Below are 24,917 nucleotides of genomic sequence, written 5' to 3'. Positions count from 1 at the left end.
GTGTTGGAATCACCAAGTCAAAGTCCAGACCTCAACCCCATTGAGATGCTGTGGAGAGATCTTAAGAGAGCTGTGTATGCGAATGTCCTCAAACATCACAGAACTGAAGCAATGGTGTAAAGAGGAGTGGGCCAAAATTTCTCCAAACTGATGTGAGAGACTGATTGTGGTGGTGGGGGCGTGGTTGAGCGTCAGCTGGGGATGGAGAAGAGGCGGGTTGAACCGGCAGGTAATGCGTGATGATTCTCACCTGTGCCTTATTACCAGCAGTCTATTTGTTTGTGAACTTGTGTTCGGTTGAGAAGCGAGTGAGAGAAAGACAGAGTGAGAGATGGCGAACACGTACACACGCAAAGAAGCATGTACACACCCTCACACACCAGGGCTCTACACTGATAAACTCCTACAGAAAATATTTACTTCAAGTTATTGTTGCTAACAGTGGTTCTACATGTTACTGAATTTTAGGGTGTACTTATTTTTTTTCCACCTGGTTTCTGAATGTTGGTTTATTTTTTGGGAAGATAATGACTATATATTGAAATCTGTTGTTGTGTTTTTTTTTTTTTGTTGTTGTCACCTGAGGTTATTTGTTTGTTTATAGAAGTTGCTGAGGACCACACAATATTGTTATTTAGGTGCTGATAAATAAGAACAGAGAATTGAAGGACAGTGTACTTTCCTTTTCCCATGACTGTAGCTTAGCTGAGTTTGGTGCCTTTGAGCCATTCGTTCTCAAAGTAGGAAGCAAAGCTATGAGGTTACAGTGGTGGAGTCCACCATCATCAAAGTTGTTATATTCATTGTTGAGTTGAGTTGTGTTTTAATTTCTGTGTTTTTTGTTGTTGTTGTTGTTTTATTTTGCTGGAACTTGCAGACTGTGGTCTAAAGATGGAATCAGATTTCTCCCTTTTCTTCCTGTTCTTTAAAGTTAGAAGCACCAGGCTTATTTTGGTGGCAACATTGTACCCTTTTGCTTTGTTTTTAAGGAAACCATGATATTAACTCCCAGGTACAGGTGAAGCTTTTTATGTGATTGAGCTCCACTATAGCCTATGAGCTACATTAACATTGTGTTTGTAACTGTATAAAACAAAGACGTTTGTTGTTTGTTGTTGTTCTGATGATTTTGTGAATTTCGTGCTGTCACATGGCACTGTGACTAACCTGTCTGGTTCCATTTGTGCAACACGTTCCTCTAGAGCTAAAAGCCTTTGTTGTGTGTTTCTGCTTCATCCAACTGGCATAAATGTAATATTGGTTGAGAAACAAAAGAAAAGAAACCACACCAAGTTCTCTCTCTCTCTCTCTCTCTGTGCGTGCATGCATATGTGCGTCTGTGCGTGCATACTTATGATGCTTTCATGCATTACTAGTTTCTAAGGTCTCTAGGTCAGAGCCAATGTCCATCTTGCTCTGCCAGTGTAAACACTTTTTAAACACACCTTTCGCAATAAACCAACTGATGACTTGATTTTCCTCATGCTGAGATGCTTTGATATGACAGTGTTTCCTCAAGCCCTGGCTGCCAGCACGAAGGGAAAAAACAAGATTTTTTTTTTATTCAGCTCTTTTGAGAACATTGTTGAGGGCCAGATCTGTGTTTTCATCTTATTAAAGTGTCAATCAGCAATAGCCGGTATGGAGCAGCCTCAGTATACAAGTTTCAGTTGCATATTTTTATTCAAAAGCCCTTGTCCCAAAACCCTTTTTTATGTTATAATGATTTTGCATTCCCATTTTTAACTAATATTAGTGTAAAGCATTTCATTTTGGAAACGGACACCTTTATTTTGGAAATGGCACCAGTGACTGCAGCAAATGAACATTGACAGAAGAATTTTAACCATACCATATTTTACAATATTTATATATATATATATATATATATATATATATATATATATATATATATATATATATATATATATTTTTTTTTTTTCTTTTTTCTTTTTTTTTTTTTTTTAAATATACTACTGGAAGATTTTTTTTTATTAAATACATCAAAAGGAACACAGCATTCTGGATACAGACCCAGCAATGAATTTCAACTGACTTGAACAGAGTACATAGGGAAACTAGCCAATCAACATATGAAAAACATCAACCACAGTTCAAGCCACTCTACATTTCTAAAAATGGGACCAGCTCAGCTTCTGTAGCTGATTCTCTGTTTCAGATCATAATAATGTAATTTCCAGGCAGCTAATCAAACCAGCGACTAGCTACAGGGCTAGAGACATTAGGTTAGAAAGGGAGGTTTTCACAGAATTTCAGTTTTATTTTATTTTATTTACCTTTAATTTACTGCTCTGATTAGCAAAGTGACATGACGACAAAAAAAAAAAAAAAACATGAAAAAGCATGTAAAGACAATTAGATAGAGAAGTACATATTTATTCTCCCCACCTCAGAGTTCAAAGGTTCTGAGTGCATGGTGCTAATGAAAAGTCGTAATGTGAAGTACCGCTACAAACCAAAACATAATCACATCAGGTTGAAATAACCATGAACTAATCACTAATGGCTAAGCTTTGAAAATGTAACTGTTGTTGCTGTTCAGTCATGTTAGTTGCTTATCTGGATGTTTTCTTGCCTCAGTAAGAAATTTACTGTCATTGGACCATCATAAAATTTTAGTTGAATACCCCTATACTATAGCTTGTTCCTAGATGGACATACTATTCATGTTTTGTAAAGAACGCTTGATGTTAATGCTGTGAAATGCTGAAAGCTAAAAGCTCACCGGACAGTGTTTTTTAAAATAAATTTTTAAAGATGACCACCATGGCCGCCATCAGGCAATCAACTTTCAACAGCCATTTCACAGGGTTAACATTCATCTATTGTCATGAAATTTGAATAGTAGGTCCTTCTAGGGACCATTTAGTATTCTATGCACACTTGGCCACTGGAGGACACTACACCATGTTTTTGAAATGGAAAACAAAGATATTGTTTAAAACAATTTTTTTTTTTTCAACCAAGACTGCAGCGTTTTATCCCTGTAATGTGTTGTCATTATTTAGACAGTATTGATTGGAATATTGGTGGAATTCTTGGAGATATTCTGTAACAGCAGTAACTCATCATGGGGCAACTCGCCATACTGTGACAGCTGTGCTCCATGTGTGAGACCACGTCTGGCATATGTTTTAACGTTGAGAATAAACCCTGGACAGTTTGTAACTCGTTTCTCCAGTCTTTAGTGTAAACACTGGGATCACATTAAGTGCCCAAAGACTGGACAGTCTCTCTGCTGTCTCTACCAAGTAGTTCTGACGATGTGGATGGCAAGTGAAAACCGTGGAGAATAACAAGTAATGTTTTATTTGACAGTGTTATTCACATGTACATTTTACAGCCATCATGTCTGTTGTTTGAGTCTCTTAAGTGCACATTTAGGAAGATCAAGCCTGCTTCTAATGTACTTTTGCCTTACGGATGTTTTCCTTTCTCTGCTCAGGTCATCCCACCTTGCTCTCTCAGCCCACCCAGGTTCTGCAGCTGCAGCCTCCACAGGTTGTTCCCGCAGGTACCCGGGTGCTCACCATGTCCAGCCTGGCACAGGACAGGCCCACAAACCCCGCCACCCCTGTCGCCCCCCCACCTGTCGTAGGCATCCCACTCCGGAACCCTCCATCAGATGAGGATGTAAGTCTTTAAAAACTAGCCATGCTTCTATAGCTTGGTACAGACTTTGGTTTTGAGTTTACACTGTAGATTATTCAAACCACCAAATGTTCTTCACCCTCACAATGCTAACACTGCACAAAAAGAACTTGATCAATCACATTCATTGCACACAAATGTATGAACGCACAGTTTATGCCAAAATCTATGCATATACACGGTTGAAAAATGAGACCCCTGATCTAGATTTAAAAATTGTACCTACTTCGGTTGGAATCTGTCTGGTTCCTGCTTAGCTGTGGTAAAAGTATTGAAGTACTCTCCTGTAATATGCATGACCTGCATTTGCATATCTGAAATTGATAGGCTCTTACATTTTATGATGTAATGACACTTGTAGTCAGTGCTAATTTTTACAGTATACAGCTTTATTTAAAAGACCACTTTGACCATGTTGATTGATTTACTCATATTTTCCCAAAACTTTTTAATCATAAATCAGGTTTTGTAAATCCAGCCATTACATGTGTGCTTGCAGCTACTCTCAGTGCTGTGTTTATAGGCTGAGCCTCACAGAAAAACTTGTTGGAGTAATGATCCTGTTCTGGGCTGGGTGATATTGCAAGAAAAAAAAAAAAGGTGCATTATCCTGCTGAAAGAGGCCACTGCCATTAGGGAATACCGTTCCCATGAAGGTGTGTACTTGGTCTGCAACAATGTTTAGGTAGGTGGTACGTGTCAAAGTAACATCCACATGAATGCCAGGACCCAAGGTTTCCCAGCAGAACATTGCTCAGAGCATCACACTGCCTCCGCCAGCTTGCCTTCTTCCCATAGTGCATCCTGGTGCCATCTCTTCCCCAGGTAAGCGACACACACGCATCCGGCCGTCCACATGATGTAAAAGAAAACATGATTCATCAGAGCAGGCCACCTTCTTCCATTGCGCCATGGTCCAGTTCTGATGCTCACGTGTCCATTGTAGGAGCTTTCGGTGGTGGACGGGGGTCAGCATGGACACTCTGACCGGTCTGCAATTTACGAAGCCCCACACGCAGCAAGCTGAGACTCACTGTGTGTTCTGACACCTTTCTATCATAGCCAGCATTAACTTTCTCAGCAATTTGTGCTACAGTAGCTCTTCTGTGGGATCAGACCAGATGGGCTAGCATTCACTCCCCACGTGCATCAGTGAGCCTTTGGTGCCCATGACCCTGTCACCGGTTGTCCTTCTTTGGACCACTTTTGGTAGGTACTAACCACTGCATATTGGGAACACCCCACAAGACCCGCCGTTTTGGAGATGCTCTGACCCAGTCGTCTAAACATCACAATTTGGCCCTTGTCAAAGTCACTCAGATCCTTACGCTTGCCCATTTTTCCTGCTTCCAGCACATCAACTTTGAGAACTGACTGTTCACTTGCTGCCTAATATATCCCACCCCTTTTACCGAGGTAATCAAGGTTATTCATTTTACCTGTCAGAGGTTTTAATGTTATGGCTGATTGGTGTATACTATCACATATTTCCCACAGTGTTCCATCCCTAAATTTGTTGCATAATATTTGATCAATTCTCGCATTTGGCTGTGATGTATGAATGCTCATACTTTCCTTACAGTCTGCTGTGAGCAGTGATGGCTGGTCATGATATTGAATGGCTATCTTTTCGAGTTATTATACACCATTATTATTATAGAATAGGGTCTAACCATAGGCATAAAACTATTACACATGCACACAAGAACACACTCACTGAAAGACAGACAAGCAACACCATTTGTGTTTGCTATTTTTTAAAGTCAGGAGTTTCACATCTGTAATCATGCTGTGTCTCTTCAGAACAAGAAGAATGGTAAACAGAAAAGCTGCGCTGCTCAGTGTATATTGTGCAGCTGATAAAATGGTTTTCAATCAAATTATTGTACATTTTAAAACATAATACAAACCTATGTTTTCAGTCACAGTTTAAACAATTGGAATTTAGTCTTTGGAAAATTTGAAAAACTTTATTTCGGTTTGACTGCTTCTCCAACAATAGGATGCAAGATTTTCTCACCATATAAATGTTAATCATATGAGCATTGATTTAATGTTCCACTCAGTATGGTAGATAAATAAATAATTGATACCAGTGTCGCTATACAGTATTTAATGTAGTAGATGCACTTACGCTACAGTTTTCTCCCTTGAATAACAGTAATGGAACACTGTAATTAGAAACTATTTCCTGAGCTTGGTCCAAGTTGTTGCAAGTTTGTCAGGGGATTTGTAAGCAGCCAGAGCAACTCTGAGAACTCCTAGACCTTTAAACTTAGTAGATTTGGTATGTTCTGGTGAGAGCCAAGGGTGTTACCTTGCCATCTACAGTGATTCAAGTTAAAAATAAATTTTTTGAAGGTGTAAAAATATAGCTTTATTGTCAGGAACTCAAAAGCTAAAAGGTAGGAGATTATACAGTCCCCTTCAAAAGTATTGGAACAGCAAGGCCAATTCATTTGTTTTCACTATATACTGACAAATTTGAGTTTGAACTCAAAAGATGAATATGAGACCATAGATCAGAATTTCAGCATTCATTTCCTGATATTTACATCTAGACGTGTTAATGGGGATCAGGTCCATTATGAGGACCAGGGCCAGCCCGTCTGTTTGGCCATATAGGCAGAAATGATTACAAAAACGTGAACCCACTTTCTAGCTATCTTAGGTACATGATGTGCTCATTATATGCATCGAAAGCACATAATGAGTGCATAATGTACTGTATGAATAAATAAATATGTCATATAACTGAGTTGTGCTCAAGCTAGTGAGACAGTGACATTCGGGTTGGTACAGTGACGGTTCACCTCATGTCAACTAATTGGTACTAAAGTTCAAAGTTGAGGTACACTATATAGACAAAAGTATGTGGACACCTGACCGTCAAGCACATATGTGCTTTTTAAACATCTCATTCCACATTTATTCCCCTTTTTTACTGTTATAATAAGCTCCACTTTTCTGGGAAGCTTTCCACTAGATGTTGGAGCGTGGCTGTGGGGATTTGTGGTTCATTCAGCTACAAGAGCATTAGTGAGATCAGGCACTGATGTTGGTGAGGAGGTCTGGGGTTCAGTCGGTGTTCCAGTTCATCCCAAAGGTGTTCAGTGGGGTTGGACATTCAAGGGCAGGACACTCGAGTTCTTCTACACCAATCTTCACACACCATGTCTTCATTGAGCTCGCTTTGTCATGCTGGAACAGGTTTGGACCTCTTAGTTCCAGTGAAGGGAAATTGTAATGCTACAACATACAAAGACATTCTACACAATTTTGTGCTTCCAACTTGGCGGCAACAGTTTGGGGAAGAACCACATATGGGTGTGACGGACAGGTGTCTACATACTTTTGGCCATATAGTGTATGTTAAGGTTGATATTGGTTATTTTATTAAAATAAAATAATCAAATTATGGTTATTCAATACTCATGACATTCGGCTGGTCCTCACAAAATGCTTTTTGTTTGCAGAGGTCATTAGAAATGCATTTTTTTGTGTGTTTTTTTTTTAATAAAGCTTTGAATGTGGACCACCACTTGACATTTTGGAGGAACCTTTTTCTTTATCTCCAAATTAATAACTCATTAGCTAATGCTCGGTTGGATCATATAGAAATAATCTGTGTTATCAGTTATGTCCCTTGGTGTAAACGGACCTATTCATCTGTATATCCATATTCTGTTTCGTGTGGCAGAGTGAGAGTATGAGAAGAGATTTTGGGCCATGGCTTGGGCTGTTGGGATACTAAAAGGAAAACAATGCAGCTAAACAAAAGTAGAAATCCTGTAGGCCTTCAAATGAGCATATTTTAAATCTGGGTCAGCGTTGAATCATTATCCCATTTCTGGGTGTTTGTGCTCGTGTGTGAGTGAAGTATGTGATCAAAGATTTAATGGTAATACTTTGCTTCTCAGGTCCCAGCACACCAATAATATTAATACGTCATCTTTTGTATTGTCACTGAGAGCACTCTGTGTGGAATGTAATGCGCTTATTTGCTTACATTTAGAAATCTGTTCAACACAGAGATGCATGAAGTGAAGTGTGCAATTCAATTGGGACTCAGTGAACCCATACTGATTGTCAGCTGTGGTGGTGGGTTGTGTTGGATCATCCTGCACAGCGAGTTAAAACGATTATGCTGCAGTACACATGCTACTGGGATGAGCAAGTTTACCGTTCCATTAGTGCAAATTAAATATTGTTTACTGCTGATTCAGAAAGTATTCAGACCCCTCTTCTTGTTGCATACTTTATTGTGTTGTGGATTTGATTTTGAGTGGATATAATTGCCATTTTGGGTCTGAATACTTTTGTGAATAAGATATTTCCATTTTTGTTTTTAGTTAATTTTCAAAAATCTCTAAAAACATGTTTTCATTTCATCATTATGGGTGATTAAGTGTAGATTGATGGGTAAAAATGGCACCTATATCCAAAATCAAATCCACAACACAATAAAGTATGCAACAAGTAAAGGGCTCTGAATACTTAATTCACTGTATGTGTGTGTCTGTGAATGTAAGTGTGCTAATGTTATGCGTCCGAGTGTTGTGCGACTCCGCCGTTATTTTTCCATGTGATGTAAGGCCAGTGTGCAATCTGGCTGCCATTATCTGTGTATGTGTGTTTGTGTTACTCATGATTTTATGTAATTATTCAGGTAAAAATAGCTTATCACACAAATTGCTACACATTGTGATTGGATGTGCATTGCAAAATATTGCATGATTGATCAAAATTTCCCATAGAAATCCCCATCTGGAATTTTTTTTTGTTTTGTTTTTTATTGTTAGTGGGCTTATTTGCGCAGACTTACTACAGACTGTTACGCTACTTAAGTAGTCATTTTTCAAAAGCCAGTATTGTGATGACGGTTTCCAAACAGTACATTGTACATTCTACACAAAGATAATTCAAGAATACAGAACATCATTTCGACTTGGTCATGACTGTGCCACAAGCTGTAAATTACATCAGTAAGAACAGTAATTACACTGTTCTAGTGAGTGAGTGCTTCTTACTCTAAAATGGCTGAGATGTTTTCAGCATATACAGTCTTTTCTATGTTTGTGTGTGTGTGTGTGTGTGTGTTGTCACCATTCTAGTCGTTCTGCAATTGGCATTTAGGAGTGTAGAGTGTACTTGACAATATATACTGCATATTGAAAGGGCTGCTTTGTGTGTTATTCTCTATCCCTCTCCTAGTGTTTCTCTCTCCTTCTGGTTTTATCTTTTGCTTTTTTCCCTGAAACGTACACTGGGTCAGAAATTTCTGCTCCAACGTGGCAGATGACACACACACACATGCACGCACAGCTCCATGGAAAAAATCGCCTACAGCAGCTCAGTGTCACGGCAATGGAGAGACAGAACACTGATTATTTTCTTGTAGAGCTCAGGAAATGCATATCTGATCTGTATTGTCTCTGTTAAAACTTTCAGCCTTTGCTCACTGAGTGTTGTGCTTTGTTAGAAATAGACGTGTATTTGAAGAAGCTAACAGTAGATAAAAGCTAACTGAGTCTGTGTACAGTAGATCACCTCTTATTCATGGTCCAAAGAGATTTGTTTAAATACTTGTTTGAGCAATTCTGTGTCTTGTTTGACGCTGTTGAGTGAAAGTGCTGGATTGGTTAGACATTATAAACAGTGCTGTTGGTCTGTGTGACACAGAGTCTCTGAGGTCTGTTTATCCACATATGTTTTTAATGATTTTTGACCATCAAAGTTGAGAACAAGTCTCTGTAACTGCCCAGTAATGAGTGAGAAAGTCATCTTGAGTGGAATGTGACCATACAGATAATGTTGTTCCAGATGACAAAGTTGTGCAGTTTCCCAAGACAAAAAAATAGTTCTCTGTGAGCGTATATTTCAGAGAAAAAAAAAGAAAAAAAACCTGAACTATAAGAATCTCAAAGGATTAAAACTACAGTAGTGTGTATATAATGACAAGAATCAATATACTGACAGTATACGCTATATATTGATTGTCAGAAGATTGTCAGTTTGTTTCACTATAGGAACTGCAGGAACTGGGAGCCTACATTTTTGTTAATTCAGGGCTTGTGTATTGCTTATTAAAGACAAATTAGCAGATAGTAAATAAAAGATATGAGGTTAAGGAGGATTTAAAAAATATTGACTTAAGAACATTCAGACCATTAGCAACAGTGCCAGAGTTGGGTAATAGAAAAACCATGAGGACAGTTGACACTGTCTGTTACTGTCAGTCTATAGGATGGAGCAGTTTTCATGGATTGGGTAGTAAGAACAGAGGGCCTAAACCTTAGGGGGCTTAAATTTTCACTAACTGTTCCACTAACTGGGCAGTCCACTGTATGCACAGCTGTTTGTGAAAGAACTGATTTAAGACACCACACAAGAGATTTGCTGGCAGTGGAATCTTGCACCATTAAAAGTGAATATATCCTTTAACATTACAAAATTGCATAACACTGAGCTTAGCTGCTTAGACCCTTGGTTGACTGGAAGCTGTTTTAAGCCTACAAAATTTTTATAAAAACTATTGCTTGTCTCTGCTTTCCAGCACCAACAGTAATAAAAGTGAATAAAAGTGCTGTTATAATTTATCATTTACTGGTTATTAAAGTGTAGATTTACTACAGCAACATATTTAAGGTAACAAGAGAATGCATGAGTGGAGCATGAGCTCGTGCAACCAGTGAGCAGTGATGAGAAGAGGATGCTTCGAAGAAGACACTTCTATTCTCAGCCAAGAAGGGAATAAATATAACCCCTATAATTTAACCCTGTGTTGAATAATTCTGAGTACTGAACAAAATGAATGAATGAATGAATGAATGAATGCCCTAAAAGTAAAGTTTCAAATTTGCCAAACCTAATCCTCCCACTTCCTTGGGTTTTTGACGTAAATGTTTAATCTGTTAAGCTTTTCTCTCTTTAATGTAAAGGCAAAGTCAAATGCTATGTACAACCTATGGTGTCATCTCATAAGTTTTGACATTAGCCTTTCATAAATCACCATTACTTTATAAAGGTCTGTGCAATGCTTATGTATTATGAAACACAATATAAGTAGACCACAGTCCACTGTAAAAGTTATATAGGAGCTTTGTTTGAAGCAGTTAGTAAAAGGATATTCTTATGGGAATATCCTCATATTTATATTTGCTAAAATTACTTGCTGACACTAAAACGTGGAGAGAAATGCTATGAACAGGCAATTACCATGAACTGTGGATTGACAGTTGACTAAGTGTGCACTGTATTGTACTATTTAGATATAATTTTTTTTGTGTTTGCACACAAATTTATCAGACAGCCGATATACAGGCAGGGCTCTACTATCTAGTTTCACCTGTGCTGACTAATTTGAAGTAAAATTTTGTCATGATTCTGATTTCCTTTTCTCAGTCCAAATCCATTGTCACATTTTTTTTTTCACATTTTTCTGCTGATTTTTTGCAAGATGTGCCAACATCCAACAAACCTCCCTCTTTCACAAATCATTCTAACCCTGTTTAATATCCATGGCTAAAGTGTGGCCCCTTGACCTTTGGTTACCCAAACATGTTGTTTGTTCCAGGCCCTGCCCATGGCAAAGATCCCTGGCTTGGGAACTTTTTCTATCGTGCTTCCTCAGGGGATGGCATGAAAACAGGCCAAGTGGGGATACAAACAGCTTAATTACGGCCATGCGGAGGGCAAATTCTTAAAGAGGCCTGGCTGTGAGGGCAAGTCAAGCCATAGAAATAATGGGCATGTTTTCTTTCATGCTTGTATTTTCTCTCTCTCTCTCTCTCTCTCTCTCTCTCTCTGTCTGGTTTTGTGGTAGCCTCGTCCCCAATCCTGCGTGTGTAAGCTAAATTAAAAAAAGTCTTTAACTAAAACATTTTCCTCCCTCCCACAAACTGGCTCATATTCAATTCAGTTCAGTACCGCAGCACAGTGGATATTTGGTTGGTCTAGCATAGCCTGGGAGCTCTCACAGGGGCCATGGCGAACAGCCATTTGCAAACAGGTCTGGCAGGGCCCCATTTGTGCTGAACCTGGTACTAAATGGCTCGTAAACCAATATCAGAGGTGTTAACACCTGCAGGGTTCATAGAGCAACCTTTGTATATATACAATATAACATTCATTCATAGCATTCAATTTTACCCCTCCTAACTGCCAGGATAACAGCTGCCAACAGTGTCATTAGGAACTCCACTCAGATGACTGCCACACTCACAAATTTTATAGTCATCTGGCAACCATGATTTCTAGCAGGAAGGCTATTTTCAGAGACACCAACTTCAAGTCACACCTTCGTGCATAGGAGTATAAGCAGGACTTTTATTTATATATATATATATATATATATATATATATATATATATATATATATATAATATATTCAGAATTTCCTGAAGTAAGGTAAAGATTCTAGGAACTTGACAAAGTACTGGGCCCAGTGACCAGATAAGGTGAACACCATTCATGGACCCATTTCCACCTAAGGGTTGTATGCCCTTGGGTGGAAATGGGTCCATGAATGAATGGTGGCCCATGTGATTGGGGTGTTTGCATTCAGAAGTGTTTCGTGGATTGCTACATACCAGTCTTTGATTGGTGGTTTAGTCTGAGGGGTGAAACCCAAAAACACAGGCTGTGGATGCAAAATCTTACTGTCTGTCTGGGACAGCACACTTGGGGAGTAAGCTTCCAGGGTGTTCTGACAACCAGTGACAGCAGCAGTGGGAACCGTGATCTTGCTGACCCATTTTGAGGCTACAAGAAGGGCTCTTTGACATGGTTTACCATTTGTGAAGGAAAGAGATAACTGGTGAGGCCAGCCATGGGCCATATTATCCTGTCCCAGAGGGCTGTCCAGCTCTGCCAGAAAGAACCAGAACTGGTGATGTTTTAACCTGACATTGGCAAAGAGATTCATGTGTGCTTGGCCAACCTTCTCTGGGCCATACCACTTCCCTGTACATACGTGGAGTCTCAGTCTACTGTCAGTCAGGCTAGGTGTGTTTAGGCCCACCTGAGTAGATTCTGTGCAAGTTGACAAGAGCCACTCTCTCTGTCACTCTGCCCTGATGGTAACAATGCTGTCTGAGCGGACCAGAACTTGGCAACATCTGAGAACTGGGAAGAATGACCTGAGTGCAAGATGGCCCACCTTTCACTCAAGCTGGATGATGTACTTTACACATGGCGGGCCACGCTGCCTCTCCAGTACGCTTGTGGCACCAGACCATATCTTGAATAAAAAATTTTAAATTTATAATTGGATGTACCCTGCAGTCCTTCTTTTGAATAAGACAGTACTTTCCATTTTAAACTGTGGGGTCTACTTTTCTAAAGCACCTCTGCCCATGAGGCACGAAACTTGAGACAGAGCAATGACTTTACTGGGGTCTGATCTGAAATTAGCAAGGCGTTGAAGCCCAAAAAAGGCTGGGGACTGGCAAAAACATTGTAATTTGTACCCTTCTCATAACTGGGACCTGCCATAATCCTCCAGCAGAACTGTCATTAAAGGTTTTGCACTTTGGCATGGAAAACCCTGCAGACATAGGTGCTATGTGGAAAAGTGTATTTGATGATGTGGGTTGAGGTGTACCATCCCAACCCTACTTGAGCCACAGCCGCGCTCAGGGTGGCTGTCACAACCCAAATGCAGAAAAGCAGACAATTGTGTGTGGAGGGAATAAAAGTCCAAAATGAAGAGCTGTAAATTGGGAATTCCAGCTAAGAATAGCAGACAGCAATTAATAGTGCATGGTATCTAGACCAACACTTGTTTTCCAAGAGATTCAGACATTGTTTGCACAATCACTGGGCATGGTTAGCCTACCTGGTACAATATACATTATGGGGAAATCCAACTCAGGTGTAGAAAAACAAACATTTGTGTGGTGGGAATACACACTCCAAAATAAAGAGCCATGAATTAGCAAGAATCACAGCTAAGAATGGCAGATGCAGCACTAAAGAGTGATTGGAATGCAGAGGGAATAACAACTGCATGATGCTTAGCAGTAGATATTAAACACAAGCTCTGTTAACCAGGCAACCATCAGAACCCACTACTATGTGGAACACTTGAAGGGAGAAAAAACAAGGGCTTTAAGTGACTTTCGAATTGAGGTTTCGGTAGATTTAGCTTAATTTTACTATAAATTGCAGGTGTTTAAAGAAATCATGTAATCCTAATACAGTGTGTGTGGAACAAATAACATATCTGTATTGGCAGAAAAATTAAATAACTGTTTTATTTTATTTTTTCCCTCTTCCAGTCCAGCGTGTCACGACGGCAGCAACGGATGATCAAGAACAGAGAGTCTGCATCTCTATCACGGAAGAAGAAGAAAGAGTACTTGCTGACCTTGGAGGCCCGTCTGAAGGTTGCGCTCTCTGAGAACGAGAAGCTGAAAAATGAAAATGGGACACTGAAAAAGCAACTGGAGGGTCTGATGAATGAAGTAGGTCCTGCAATATTATATTTGATATACACCGATCATCCATAACATTAAAACCACTGACAGGTGAAGTGAATAAAATTCATTATCTCGTTGCAATGGCACCTGTCACGAGGTGGGACATATTAGGCAGCATGTGAACAGTCAGTAATCGAAGTTGATGTGCTGGAACCAGGAAAAATGGGCAAGCGTAAGGATCAGAGTGACTTTGACAAGGGCCAGACTGTGATGGCTAGACGACTGGGTCAGAGCATCTCCAAATCGGCAGGTTTCATGGGGTGTTCCTGGTGTCTATAGTAATAGATCATTCACAGGTACTTTTTTTCCCGCGACCACTCCACATAATACAAGTCTAATAATAAACACAGTCAATAAATTTTACTGTACCAAGACAGCTACAAGGACCTTTTTTGCACCCTGACTTTTGAATTAAAATCCTGGGCATTGGTCAGTGATCGTGTTTAATTTTCAGTTTCCTGTCATAAGTATTAGCATCAAACTTTCTAAAATCAAGTCACCATTAGCAGTGTCTGCCATTTCATACCAAAAACCAGCTAAGCTGCTAGCTGGAAAAGGAGGTGACAGCTAGCTAGCTACACTTATAAACAACAAATTACAGAAAGGAATGGAAATAATCAAACAGAACTTTATACTTACAGTTTATCGACTATATTTATAGATTAGACCACTACTGCAGGTTCCAAGTGATTCCAAGCCAGGCTTCCTGTGTAAAGCAATCTTAAAGCAATTGCCTGTGTTTAGACAATACAATGACATGCTGTGTATCTCCTCTGTGTTTGTGTTTAGAACACCATTCTGAAGGCAACTGCTCCAAAGAGACGAGCCGTGTGTCTCATGGTGGTCCTGGTTTTCTTGGCCATCAACATTGCGCCAATGAGGTAAGTTAATATAATCTACACAGATGGTAAGGACGTCCAGTGAGAAATTGGTCAAATTTCTTGTTCGGCTTAATGTAGTTACGGTCTGTTCATTTGATGGCAGAATGGGTGTATATATACATATCTATATTTTATGGAAAGAATTTGAAGTCTCTGTGGGAGTCCATTGAGGAAGGATGGTTTATTTAAATAAACCGTAAATAAGACGTTCTTTGATTATAATGCAATTCAGATGATAAGTTCTCTGGTCTGTAAAGACTTTGACCAGTTTGCATGGGGTAAGAGATATCTTTGTAAATTACACAGATGGGATTGTCCACAAATGTATGCATTATCATCACACTAAAGTTACATGCGTATTATGTAACTTCCACTGATCACACTGTAGAGCTGTGCTCATTACCTAGGCTACAGGAAATGTTAAACAGTCTCTGTCTAGCTCCATTATAAACAAAGGATAACTTGAATTTCTAGTATGTCAATAAGTATCTCATATCTTCAGTGCAGACTAATTGTTTTGACCTTCGTTATAAGGATTTGTATTTTGATTAGTATGCTAAATGCCCAGTGGTTTGATGGTCAGTATGCTACATGCCCATAATGTATGTAGGCATATTCCTTTGTTAGGAACACAACAGCTTCCGAGTGGCACAAAGCATTTGCCCTGTTGTCAGGAGCTCACAAGTTTGAACCCTGATGATGCCACTGCCATCTGGGGCTGGGAAATAAAAAAAAAAAAAAAAAAAAACCCCAAAAAAAACAAAATGTTCTTCTGACAAGTTGTTTAACATAATCTGTATATTTATGTTTAGCATTTAAAAACTTGCCAATACATGGTTTTAGCTTGGTTTGAGTGGGAGAACAAGTACAGTACAAAAGCCCACACAAAGCTGAAACTAAGTATTAGTTAAAAAAAAATAGACAATGTTAAAACTGCTCTATTTTATATATATATAAATTTAATTAACTAATTTAATTATATATATAATTTATATATATATAAATTATATATATAATTAAATTAGTGGTCTAGCTACAGTGGATATAAAAAGTCTACACAACCCTGTTAAAATGCCAGGCTTCTGTGATGTAAAAAAATGAGACAAAGATAAATCATTTCAGAACTTTTTCCACCTTTAATGTGACCTCTAACCTGTACAACTCAATTGAAAAACAAACTGAAATCTTTTAAGTTGGGCGAGTAAAAATAAAAAACCAAAATAATGTGGTTGCATAAGTGTGCACACCCTTAAACTAACACTTTGTTGAAGCACCTTTTGATTTTATTACAGCACTCAGTCTTTTTGGGTATGAGTCTGTCAGCATGGCACATCTTGACTTGGTAATATTCGCCCACTCCTCATTGCAAAAACGCTCCAAATCTGTCAGATTGCGAGGGCATCTCCTGTGCATGGCCCTCTTCAGATCACCCCATAGACTTTCAATCGGATTCAGGTCTGGGCTTTGGCTGGGCCATTCCAAAACTTTAATCTTCTGGTGAAGCCATCCTTTTGTTGATTTGGATGTGTGCTTTGGGTCGTTGTCATGCTGAAAGATGAAGTTCTTCTTCAGCTTCAGCTTTCTAGCAGAAGCCTGGAGGTTTTGTGCCAATATTGACTGGCATTTGGAACTGTTCATAATTTCCTCCACCTTGACTAAGGCCCCAGTTCCAGCTGAAGAAAAACAGCCCCAAAGCATGATGCTGCCACCACCATGCTTCACTGTGGGTATGGTGTTCTTCTGGTGATGTGCAGTGTTCTTTTTGCACCAAACGTACCTTTTGGAATTATGGCCAAAAAGTTCAACCTTGGTGTCATCAGACCATAACACATTTTCCCACATGCTTTTGGGAGACTTCAAATGTGTTTTTGCAAAATTTAGCCAGGCTTGGATGTTTTTCTTTGTAAGAAAAGGCTTCCGTCTTGCCACCCTACCCCATAGCCCAGACATATGAAGAATACGGGAGATTGTTGTCACATGTACTACACAGCCAGTACTTGCCAGAAATTCCTGCAGCTCCTTTAATGTTGCTGTAGGCTTCTTGGCAGCCTCCCTGACCAGTTTTCTTCTCGTCTTTTCATTTTGGAGGGACGTCCAGTTCTTGGTAATGTCGCTGTTGCGCCACATTTTCTCCACTTGTTGATGGTCTTCACTGTGTTCCATGGTATATCTAATGCCTTGGAAATTCTTTTGTACCCTTCTCCTGACTGATACCTTTTAATAATCAGATCCCTCTGATGCTGTGGAAGCTCTCTGTGGACCGTGGCTTTTGCTGTAAGATGCAACTAAGAAAATGTCAGGAAAAGCCTACTAGAACAGCTGAACTTTATTTGGGGTTAATCAGAGGCACTTTAAATGATGGCAGGTGTGTAGTGACTCCTATTTATCATGAGTTTGAATGTGATTGCTTAATTCTGAACACAGCCGCATCCCCAGGTATAAGAGGGTGTGCACACTTATGCAACCACATTATTTTGTTTTTTTATTTTTACTCGCCCTCCCTAAAAGATTTCAGTTTGTTTTTCAGATGTGTTGTACAGGTTATAAGTCACATTAAAGGTTCTGAAATGATTTATCTTGGTCTCATTTTTTTTACATCACCAGAAACCTGGCATTTTAACAGGGGTGTGTAGACTTTTTATATCCACTGTACTTGTTTGGACCCATGTTCTGATCATTTTTGGCTCTTCATTGTGTTTGTAGGCAGCGCACATGTTTGGGTGGAAGTGCTTTGGAGTGAGGTCGAATCTTTTGCTGTTTGTTTTCACTGCAAAAAATGACATCCCAGCAAGTGAAAATAGTAAAATCTATCTAGTATTTCCTATTATAAGGTTACAATAAACCAAATATAAGATTATTTCTAGACATTTCTACTAATTTCAAGCTTTATATGTTCTTATTCTATTGGCAGATAATGTTGCTTCTTTCTAGAAATATACGCTTAAAATTAGCAAAATTATCTGCCAATAGAACAAGATTATTTCCAGCTTGAAATTAGTAAAATGTGTTTAAAAATAAGTGTAATAATCTTGTAATAGGTTTACTGTAATCTTACAATAGGAAATACTAGATCAGATTTACTCTATTCAAGATATTTTCACTTGCTAAGATGTCATTTTTTGCAGTGTTGCTAAATTCTATCGGAATCACGTAATGCAGCATTATTTTAAATTGATTTCCTTGATTTTATTTTCTCTTTTCTCTCTTTCTTTCTGTCTCTCTCTAGTCTTTTTGAGGGAGATGCAGACTCCAGGTTTGCAGCAGCCCCTAGTCCCAGTAGCAGACACTTGTTGGGCTTCTCGTCAAAGATCAGCAGCGAGGGAGCCAGCTTACATGATTCTCCGTCTTCTCACACTGGAAATAAGTAAGGGTATCCTGTGATACAAACATGCATGGTTGTTTGTGTTTATGTCCTCACCTGTATCTTTGACTCACTTGCCTTTTTGTCTTTCATGCCCTTTTCTTTCCCCTAGGTTGGAGGATTTAGAATCAATGCCAGAAGAGAAGGCGCTCATGGTGGTTAAAAGGGATCCTTTCTTCCTCAGAACTCCTCCTCCTCCCTGCCAGCCTCCTGTAAACAGGACCAAGTGCATAAAGTTAGTATTGAGTGTACTCAAACTGCTATGGTTTTCATCTACACTGTAAAAGTTTTTAGAAACCTGACCATCACACCTATATGTGCTTTCTGAACATCCCATTCCAGAGCTCAGGGCTCTGTGCAGGCCACTCAAGTTCTTCCACTCCAACCTTGGCAAACCATGTCATGGAGCTCGCTTTGCGCACAGGGGCATTCTGTACAATTGGGGAACAACCACATGTGGGTGTGACGGTCAGGTGTCCACATACTTTTGGCCATATAATGTATGTAGTTATTATCATCAGTCTCAGACATCCTAGAAAAATGTCATGCCTCAGTTACTACAAGTGCACGAATAATTTAAACCATGTGTAATTTCAAGCTACTTCTTGACAAGTTAACATGAGCTTAGAGTCTACTCAGTATAATGGAAGTTGGAAAACAGTAGATAAAATTATATAAAATGATTTTATATAATATATACACACACAGACAGACACACACACACACACAGGCGCATGAGTGCTCACACCCCAAGCACTTTATTAGGAACACCTGTACACCTACTCATTTATGCAATCATCATTTATCTAATCAGTCAATCATGTGGCAGCAGTGCAGTGCATAAAATCATGCAGATACAGGCCAGAAGCTTTGGGTAATGTTGACACCAACCATCAGAATGGGGAAAAATGTGATCTCAGTGATTTTGACTGTGGCTTGATTGTTGGGGTCAGATGGGCTGGTTTGAGTATTTCTATAACTGCTGATCTCCTGGGAAATTCATGCACAGCAGTGTCTAGAGTTTACTCAGAATGGTGCAATAAAGAATAAACATCCACTGAGCAGCAGTTTTGCGGACAGGAACGCCTTGTTGATGAGAGAAATCAACAGAGAATGGCCAGACTGGTTCGAGCTGAGAAAAAAGGCTCAGATAACCACTCTGTACAATTGTGGTGAGCAGAAAAGCTCTCTCAGAGTGCACAGCACATCAGACCTTGAGGTGGAAGGGCTACAACAGCAGAAGACCACATCGGGTTCCACTTTTGTCAGCTAAGGCTGCAATGGGCACTGGCTCACCAAAACTGGACAGTTGAAGACTGGAAAAACGTAGCCTGGTCTGATGAATCTCGATTTCTGCTGAGGCTCACAGATGGTAGGGTCAGAATTTGGTGCCAATCCATGGATCCAACCTGCCTTGTGTCCACAGTCCAGGCTGGTGGAGGTGATGTAATGGTGTGGGGAATGTTTTATTGGCACACTTTCAGCCCGTTAATGCCAATCAATCTCTTGAATGCCACAGCCTCTTTGAGTTTTGTTGCTGACCATGTGTATCCCTTCATGGCCACAATTTACCCATCTTCTAATGGCTACTTCCAGCATGATAATGCACCATGTCACAAAGCAGGATTCATCTCAAACTGATTTCATGAGCATGACAGTGAGATCAGTGTTCTTCAGTGACCTTCTCAGTCACCGGATCTGAATCCAGTAGAACACCTTTGGGACGTGGTAGAACAGGAGATTCGCATCTGAAAAATCTGCAGGAATTGTGTGATACAGTCATGTCAACGTGGACCAGAATCTCAAAGAATCTCAAATCTTTTGGAATCCATGCCACGAAGAATTGAGGCTGTTTTGAAAGCAAAGGGAGGCCCTACCCCATATTAGTATAGTGTTCCTAATAGTGTTGTATATATGACCTGTCAAGGTATGGACTCCACAAGACCTCTTCCATTGCTGTGTCTGGCACCAAGACATTAGCAGCAGATCCTTTAAGTCCTGTAAGTTGTGAGGTGGGGCCTCCATGGATCGGACTTGTTTGTCCAGCACATCCCACAGACCCTTGATCAGACACTGAGATCTCGGGAATTTGGAGGCCAAGTCAACACCTTGAACTATTTTTCATGTTCCTCAAACCATTCCTGAATAATTTTTGCAGTAAGACAGGGCACATTATCCTGCTGAAAGAGGCCACTGCCGTTAGGGAATACCGTTGCCACGAATGGGTGTACTTGGTCTACAACAATGTTTAGGTAGGTGGTACAGGTTAAAGTAACATCCACATGAATGCCAGGACCCAAGGTTTCCCAGCAGAACATTGTCCAGAGCATCACACCGCCTGCTTGTTGTTTTCCCATAGTGCATCCTGGTGCCATCTCTTCCCCAGGTAAGTGACGCACACGCACCCGGCCATCCACATGATGTAAAAGAAAATGTGATTCGTCAGACCAGGCCACCTTCTTCCATTGCTCTATAGTTCAGTTCTGATGCTCACATGCCCATTGTAGATGGTTTCAGTGGTGGCCAGGGGTCAGCATGGGCACTCTGACCGATCTGCAATTACGAAGCCGCATATGCAGCAAGCTGCGTACAGCCATTTTCAACAAAGTACCTCCATTTTCAGGGGCTCAAAGGTATTTGGACAAAGTGACATAATTGTAAATATAACCATAATTTTAATACTTGGACCAAAATCCTTTGCATTCAATGACTGCCTGAAGTCTGGAGCCCATGTTCTCAAAACTCAAATTCTGAGTTTCCTCCTTGGAGATGCTTTGCCAGGCCTTCACTGCAGCCACCTTCAGTTGCTGCTTGTTGTGGGTCTTTCTGCCTACAGTCTTGTCTTCAGTAAGTGAAAAGCATGCTCTATTGGGTTGAGATCAGGCGACTGACTTGGCCATTGAAGAATATTCCATTTCTTTGCCTTCAAAAAGTCTTGAGTTGCTTTCGCAGTATGTTTAGGGTCATTATCCACCTGCACTGTGAAGCGGCATCCTATCAGTTTTGTAGCATTTGACTGAATGTGAGCAGAGACTTTAGCCCTATACACCTCAGAATTCATCCTGCTACTTCTGTCAGCAGTCACATCATCAATAAACACCAGTGAGCCCGTTCCATTGGCAGCCATACATGCCCATGACATAACACTGCCTCCACCATGTTTGACACATGATGTGGTATATTTTGAATCATGAGCTGTTCCTTTCTTTCTCTTCCCATCATTCTGGTACAAGTTAATCTTGGTTTCATCAGTCCAAAGAATCTTATTCCAGAACATGGGAGGCTTTTTTAGATGTTTTCTGGCAAAGTCTAATCTGGCTTTCCTGTTCTTGAATGTTACCAGTGGTTTGCACCTTGTTGTAAACCCTCTGTATTTACATTCATGAAGGCGTCTCTTGATTGTAGATTTTGACAGTGATACGCCTACCTTCTCCAGAGTATTCTTGACTTCCGTTGATGTTGTGAAGGGGTTTTTCTTCACCAAGGAAAGGATTTTGCCATCATCCACTTTAGTTGTCTTCTGTAGTCTTCCAGGCCTTTCGATGTTGTTGAGCTCACCAGTACTTTCGTTCTTTTTAAGAATGTACCCAACTGTTGATTTGGCCACACCTAAGGTTTTTGCTATCTGTCTTATAGATTTATGTTGTTTTTTCAGCTTAATGATGGCCTCCTTCACTTGCATTGAGATCTCCTTGGACTTCATATTGGTAGCTCCAGTCGAGCAGATGCCAAACGCTAACTCAATACCTGATATCAACTCCAGACCTTTTATCTGCTTCATTTGTCTTGAAGTAATGAGGGAATGGACCTCACCTGGTCAATTAACTTTGTCAGTCAATTGTCCAAATACCTTTGAGCCCCTCAAAATGGAAGTACTTTGCTTAAAATGACTGTTATTCCTAAATGGTAAATGGCATATTTTTGTGGAACCTCTTAAAATAAAGCTTAAAGTCTACACTTCGATCACATCTTGATTGTTTTATTTCAGATCCATTGTGGTGGTGTATAAAGGCAAAATCACAAAAACTCCGTCATTGTCCAAATACTTCCGGACCTGACTGTATACTTTGTATATACTTTAAATATTTTTATATAAAATCTCAGTGATGTTCACAGTTTGTTTGGTCCCTAGTCCTGCTGTTTAACTTCCTCCATTTCAAGACCATTTCATCTCTATAGGATTTTTATTCAGGTGTCCCTGAATAAAGACTGACTTCTGCACTTCTTAGTGATTGTTGCCTTTCAGTGCCGTAGTTGTGCACTTTAGAGACAAAACAGCTGTCCCTGTCCAAATACTTATAAATTGCACTGTATATTTGCAGCAGACTAAACAATTTCCTTCTCTTCTGTGTGTAGGATGGCCAGTGAGCTGAGGGGATGGGTCCACCGCCATGAGGCAGAGCGCACTAAGAACCAGCGCAACAGCAGCACCCACTCAAGAGCCAGAACCATCACGGTACAAGTGATCAGAGGCACTCACCCAGTCATCATCTTCCATAGATTCCCATTTACACAGTGAAAGCTCTCAGGAGCTTCTACATCTACACAGATCCTTAAAATAGTTTATTGTGTTGAGTGTGCTAGTCTCTATTTGACCTATCTTTAATTTCCATGTTATGCCACATACTGTTTAACAGTAACATACATTCTTGAGTAGTAGACACATGTTCAAGAGTTACTAGGAAAGGAAAATTAGGTGATAGTAATTTTGACTAGGTATCTTTTATGGAAACCTATCAGAACTCTTTCCTTTTTCCCCCTCTGTCTTCTCACATTCAGCTTGTATATTTTCGTAGTTTTTAGAAATTAAATTAAACAGGTTTCTCTGAGCAGCCATCATTTTCTTTCATTTCGTGTCCTTTCACTCCTGTCTCTTTAATTACCACCTTCTACTCATGTCATGTCTGTTAACATTATGGGGTGATAAGACTAAGGCCTGAAGAAACCCCTACCTTCATCAGCCCTACAGGTGTTTTATAATAAATTCTTCTAAAATAAAGTAATTGGACTTGCCCAGTTGTGCCAATTCAGCACTGTGTAAATTGTAACTAGAAAGCTACAGGTTGTTTTACCGAATTTTACATAGCAGCAGACAGGCTGTAAAGAAACCCACAAGTAGTCAGTCTGAAAGTTGAGGAAAAGCTAGTGCGAGTCTTCACTTATGAATAGGTAGGGCTGGAATGCCTGTAAGGGAGACTTATTATTTCTCAAATCTTTTATCCCTGGCTTTCATTGGATGTGTTTCTGTCTCACATAAGAGAAGTAAGGACGCAACTGCAATGATTTAAATCTTCCACTTCCATTCTTATCACTCTTGGAATCCAGTGATATAAATAGCACATATATTTTGACAGTGGAGAGAGAAAAAAGTTCAAGCAATTGCACATAGATCAGTGTGCTCACACTCGGTTGTTTCCCTGAACCCAAACAGGGGCTTGTATGGTGAGGGCCTAATGTGAACCATATGTAATCATTAATACGGTGAAGCTTTATGTGAGGAGATGTTTATTTAACATTTATGAAAGGAGTCTCCAGTGTTAGCGCTTTGTAACAGTCAGAGGAAAAGCTGTAACTTTAAGTTTTCAGACACAGTCTTAAGGATAGAGGAGTTATGCTTTGTAGTTTCTTGGTAACATGGCAAGCTGCATTTTTGTTTTATTACTTTCAAGAGACAGGAAAAAGTCTCTTAAATAAAAAATTGTAATAAGTGAATTGCTTTGATATAAAAATAATAAAGATCTTATAAAGATAAGCAACTGTGTGGTGGTAATGTCACCACCCCATCATATATATTGATGTATATGATCATATATATTGATCATATACATCAATATTTTCCTATAACACTACCTTCTGTCATGTTAAATTAATTACATAAAAGCTACTTAAGACTAATGCAAAAGGTTCCTTTTAAAGTTTTTACTCTTGCTAACAAACATTATTCAGTGCCACTTTTTCAAAACTTTCCATACATTTCTCAACTTGGCACAACAGTTTATTTCACTTCAATTTAATTTTGTTTATAGATCTTGTCACAAAGCAGCTTCACAGAAATCCAGATATAGGTTTATTTCACGTCCATTGCACACAATGCAGAACTACAAACACACTCAATAGAATGGTACATCTTTACTGCTTAGGGTGTACCACTAGCAAATTCCTTAGTCAGTCTGATTCATTTGGCCATATCTTATTTAACACCTTATGAACCAGTAATATACACAGCAAGGAAGATTCTATCAATGCCTTGACCGTTCCTGCAAACTTTAACTGATAAGTGAATTGAAAAAAAGTAACACTTTTAATCAAGAATACCTTTTTTATGCAGAATTAGATTTTTCAGCAACTTGAGAAATGTGAATGAATACTATCTCCTTTACTTGATGAACACAATTCTGTCGCACCACATATTTTATATAGATTATATATATATATTATATATTATATATATGCATGCTCTTAATACATTGTTGCTTGTATTCTGCTTTTAGTAAATAATACCATTTTGAAGCAAAATACCTT

At 39.5% G+C, this 24,917-nt stretch overlaps 1 protein-coding gene across 1 annotated transcript in view; it reads left to right on the top strand.

Annotated features, from left to right (window-relative positions):
* The window catches only part of atf6 (activating transcription factor 6), a 50,136-nt gene that overhangs the window by 13,116 nt on the left and 12,103 nt on the right, over positions 1 to 24,917 (top strand). Inside the window, exons 7-12 of the mRNA XM_034313805.2 lie at positions 3,467 to 3,654; positions 13,953 to 14,138; positions 14,943 to 15,034; positions 18,261 to 18,398; positions 18,508 to 18,630; positions 22,752 to 22,851. Coding sequence (XP_034169696.1) covers positions 3,467 to 3,654; positions 13,953 to 14,138; positions 14,943 to 15,034; positions 18,261 to 18,398; positions 18,508 to 18,630; positions 22,752 to 22,851 — 827 coding nt within the window. The remainder of the gene's footprint in view (positions 1 to 3,466; positions 3,655 to 13,952; positions 14,139 to 14,942; positions 15,035 to 18,260; positions 18,399 to 18,507; positions 18,631 to 22,751; positions 22,852 to 24,917) is intronic.

Source organism: Pangasianodon hypophthalmus, chromosome 19 (assembly GCF_027358585.1).
Source record: "Pangasianodon hypophthalmus isolate fPanHyp1 chromosome 19, fPanHyp1.pri, whole genome shotgun sequence".
Classification (NCBI taxonomy): domain Eukaryota; kingdom Metazoa; phylum Chordata; class Actinopteri; order Siluriformes; family Pangasiidae; genus Pangasianodon; species Pangasianodon hypophthalmus.
This window is presented reverse-complemented; position numbering and strand designations above follow the sequence as displayed.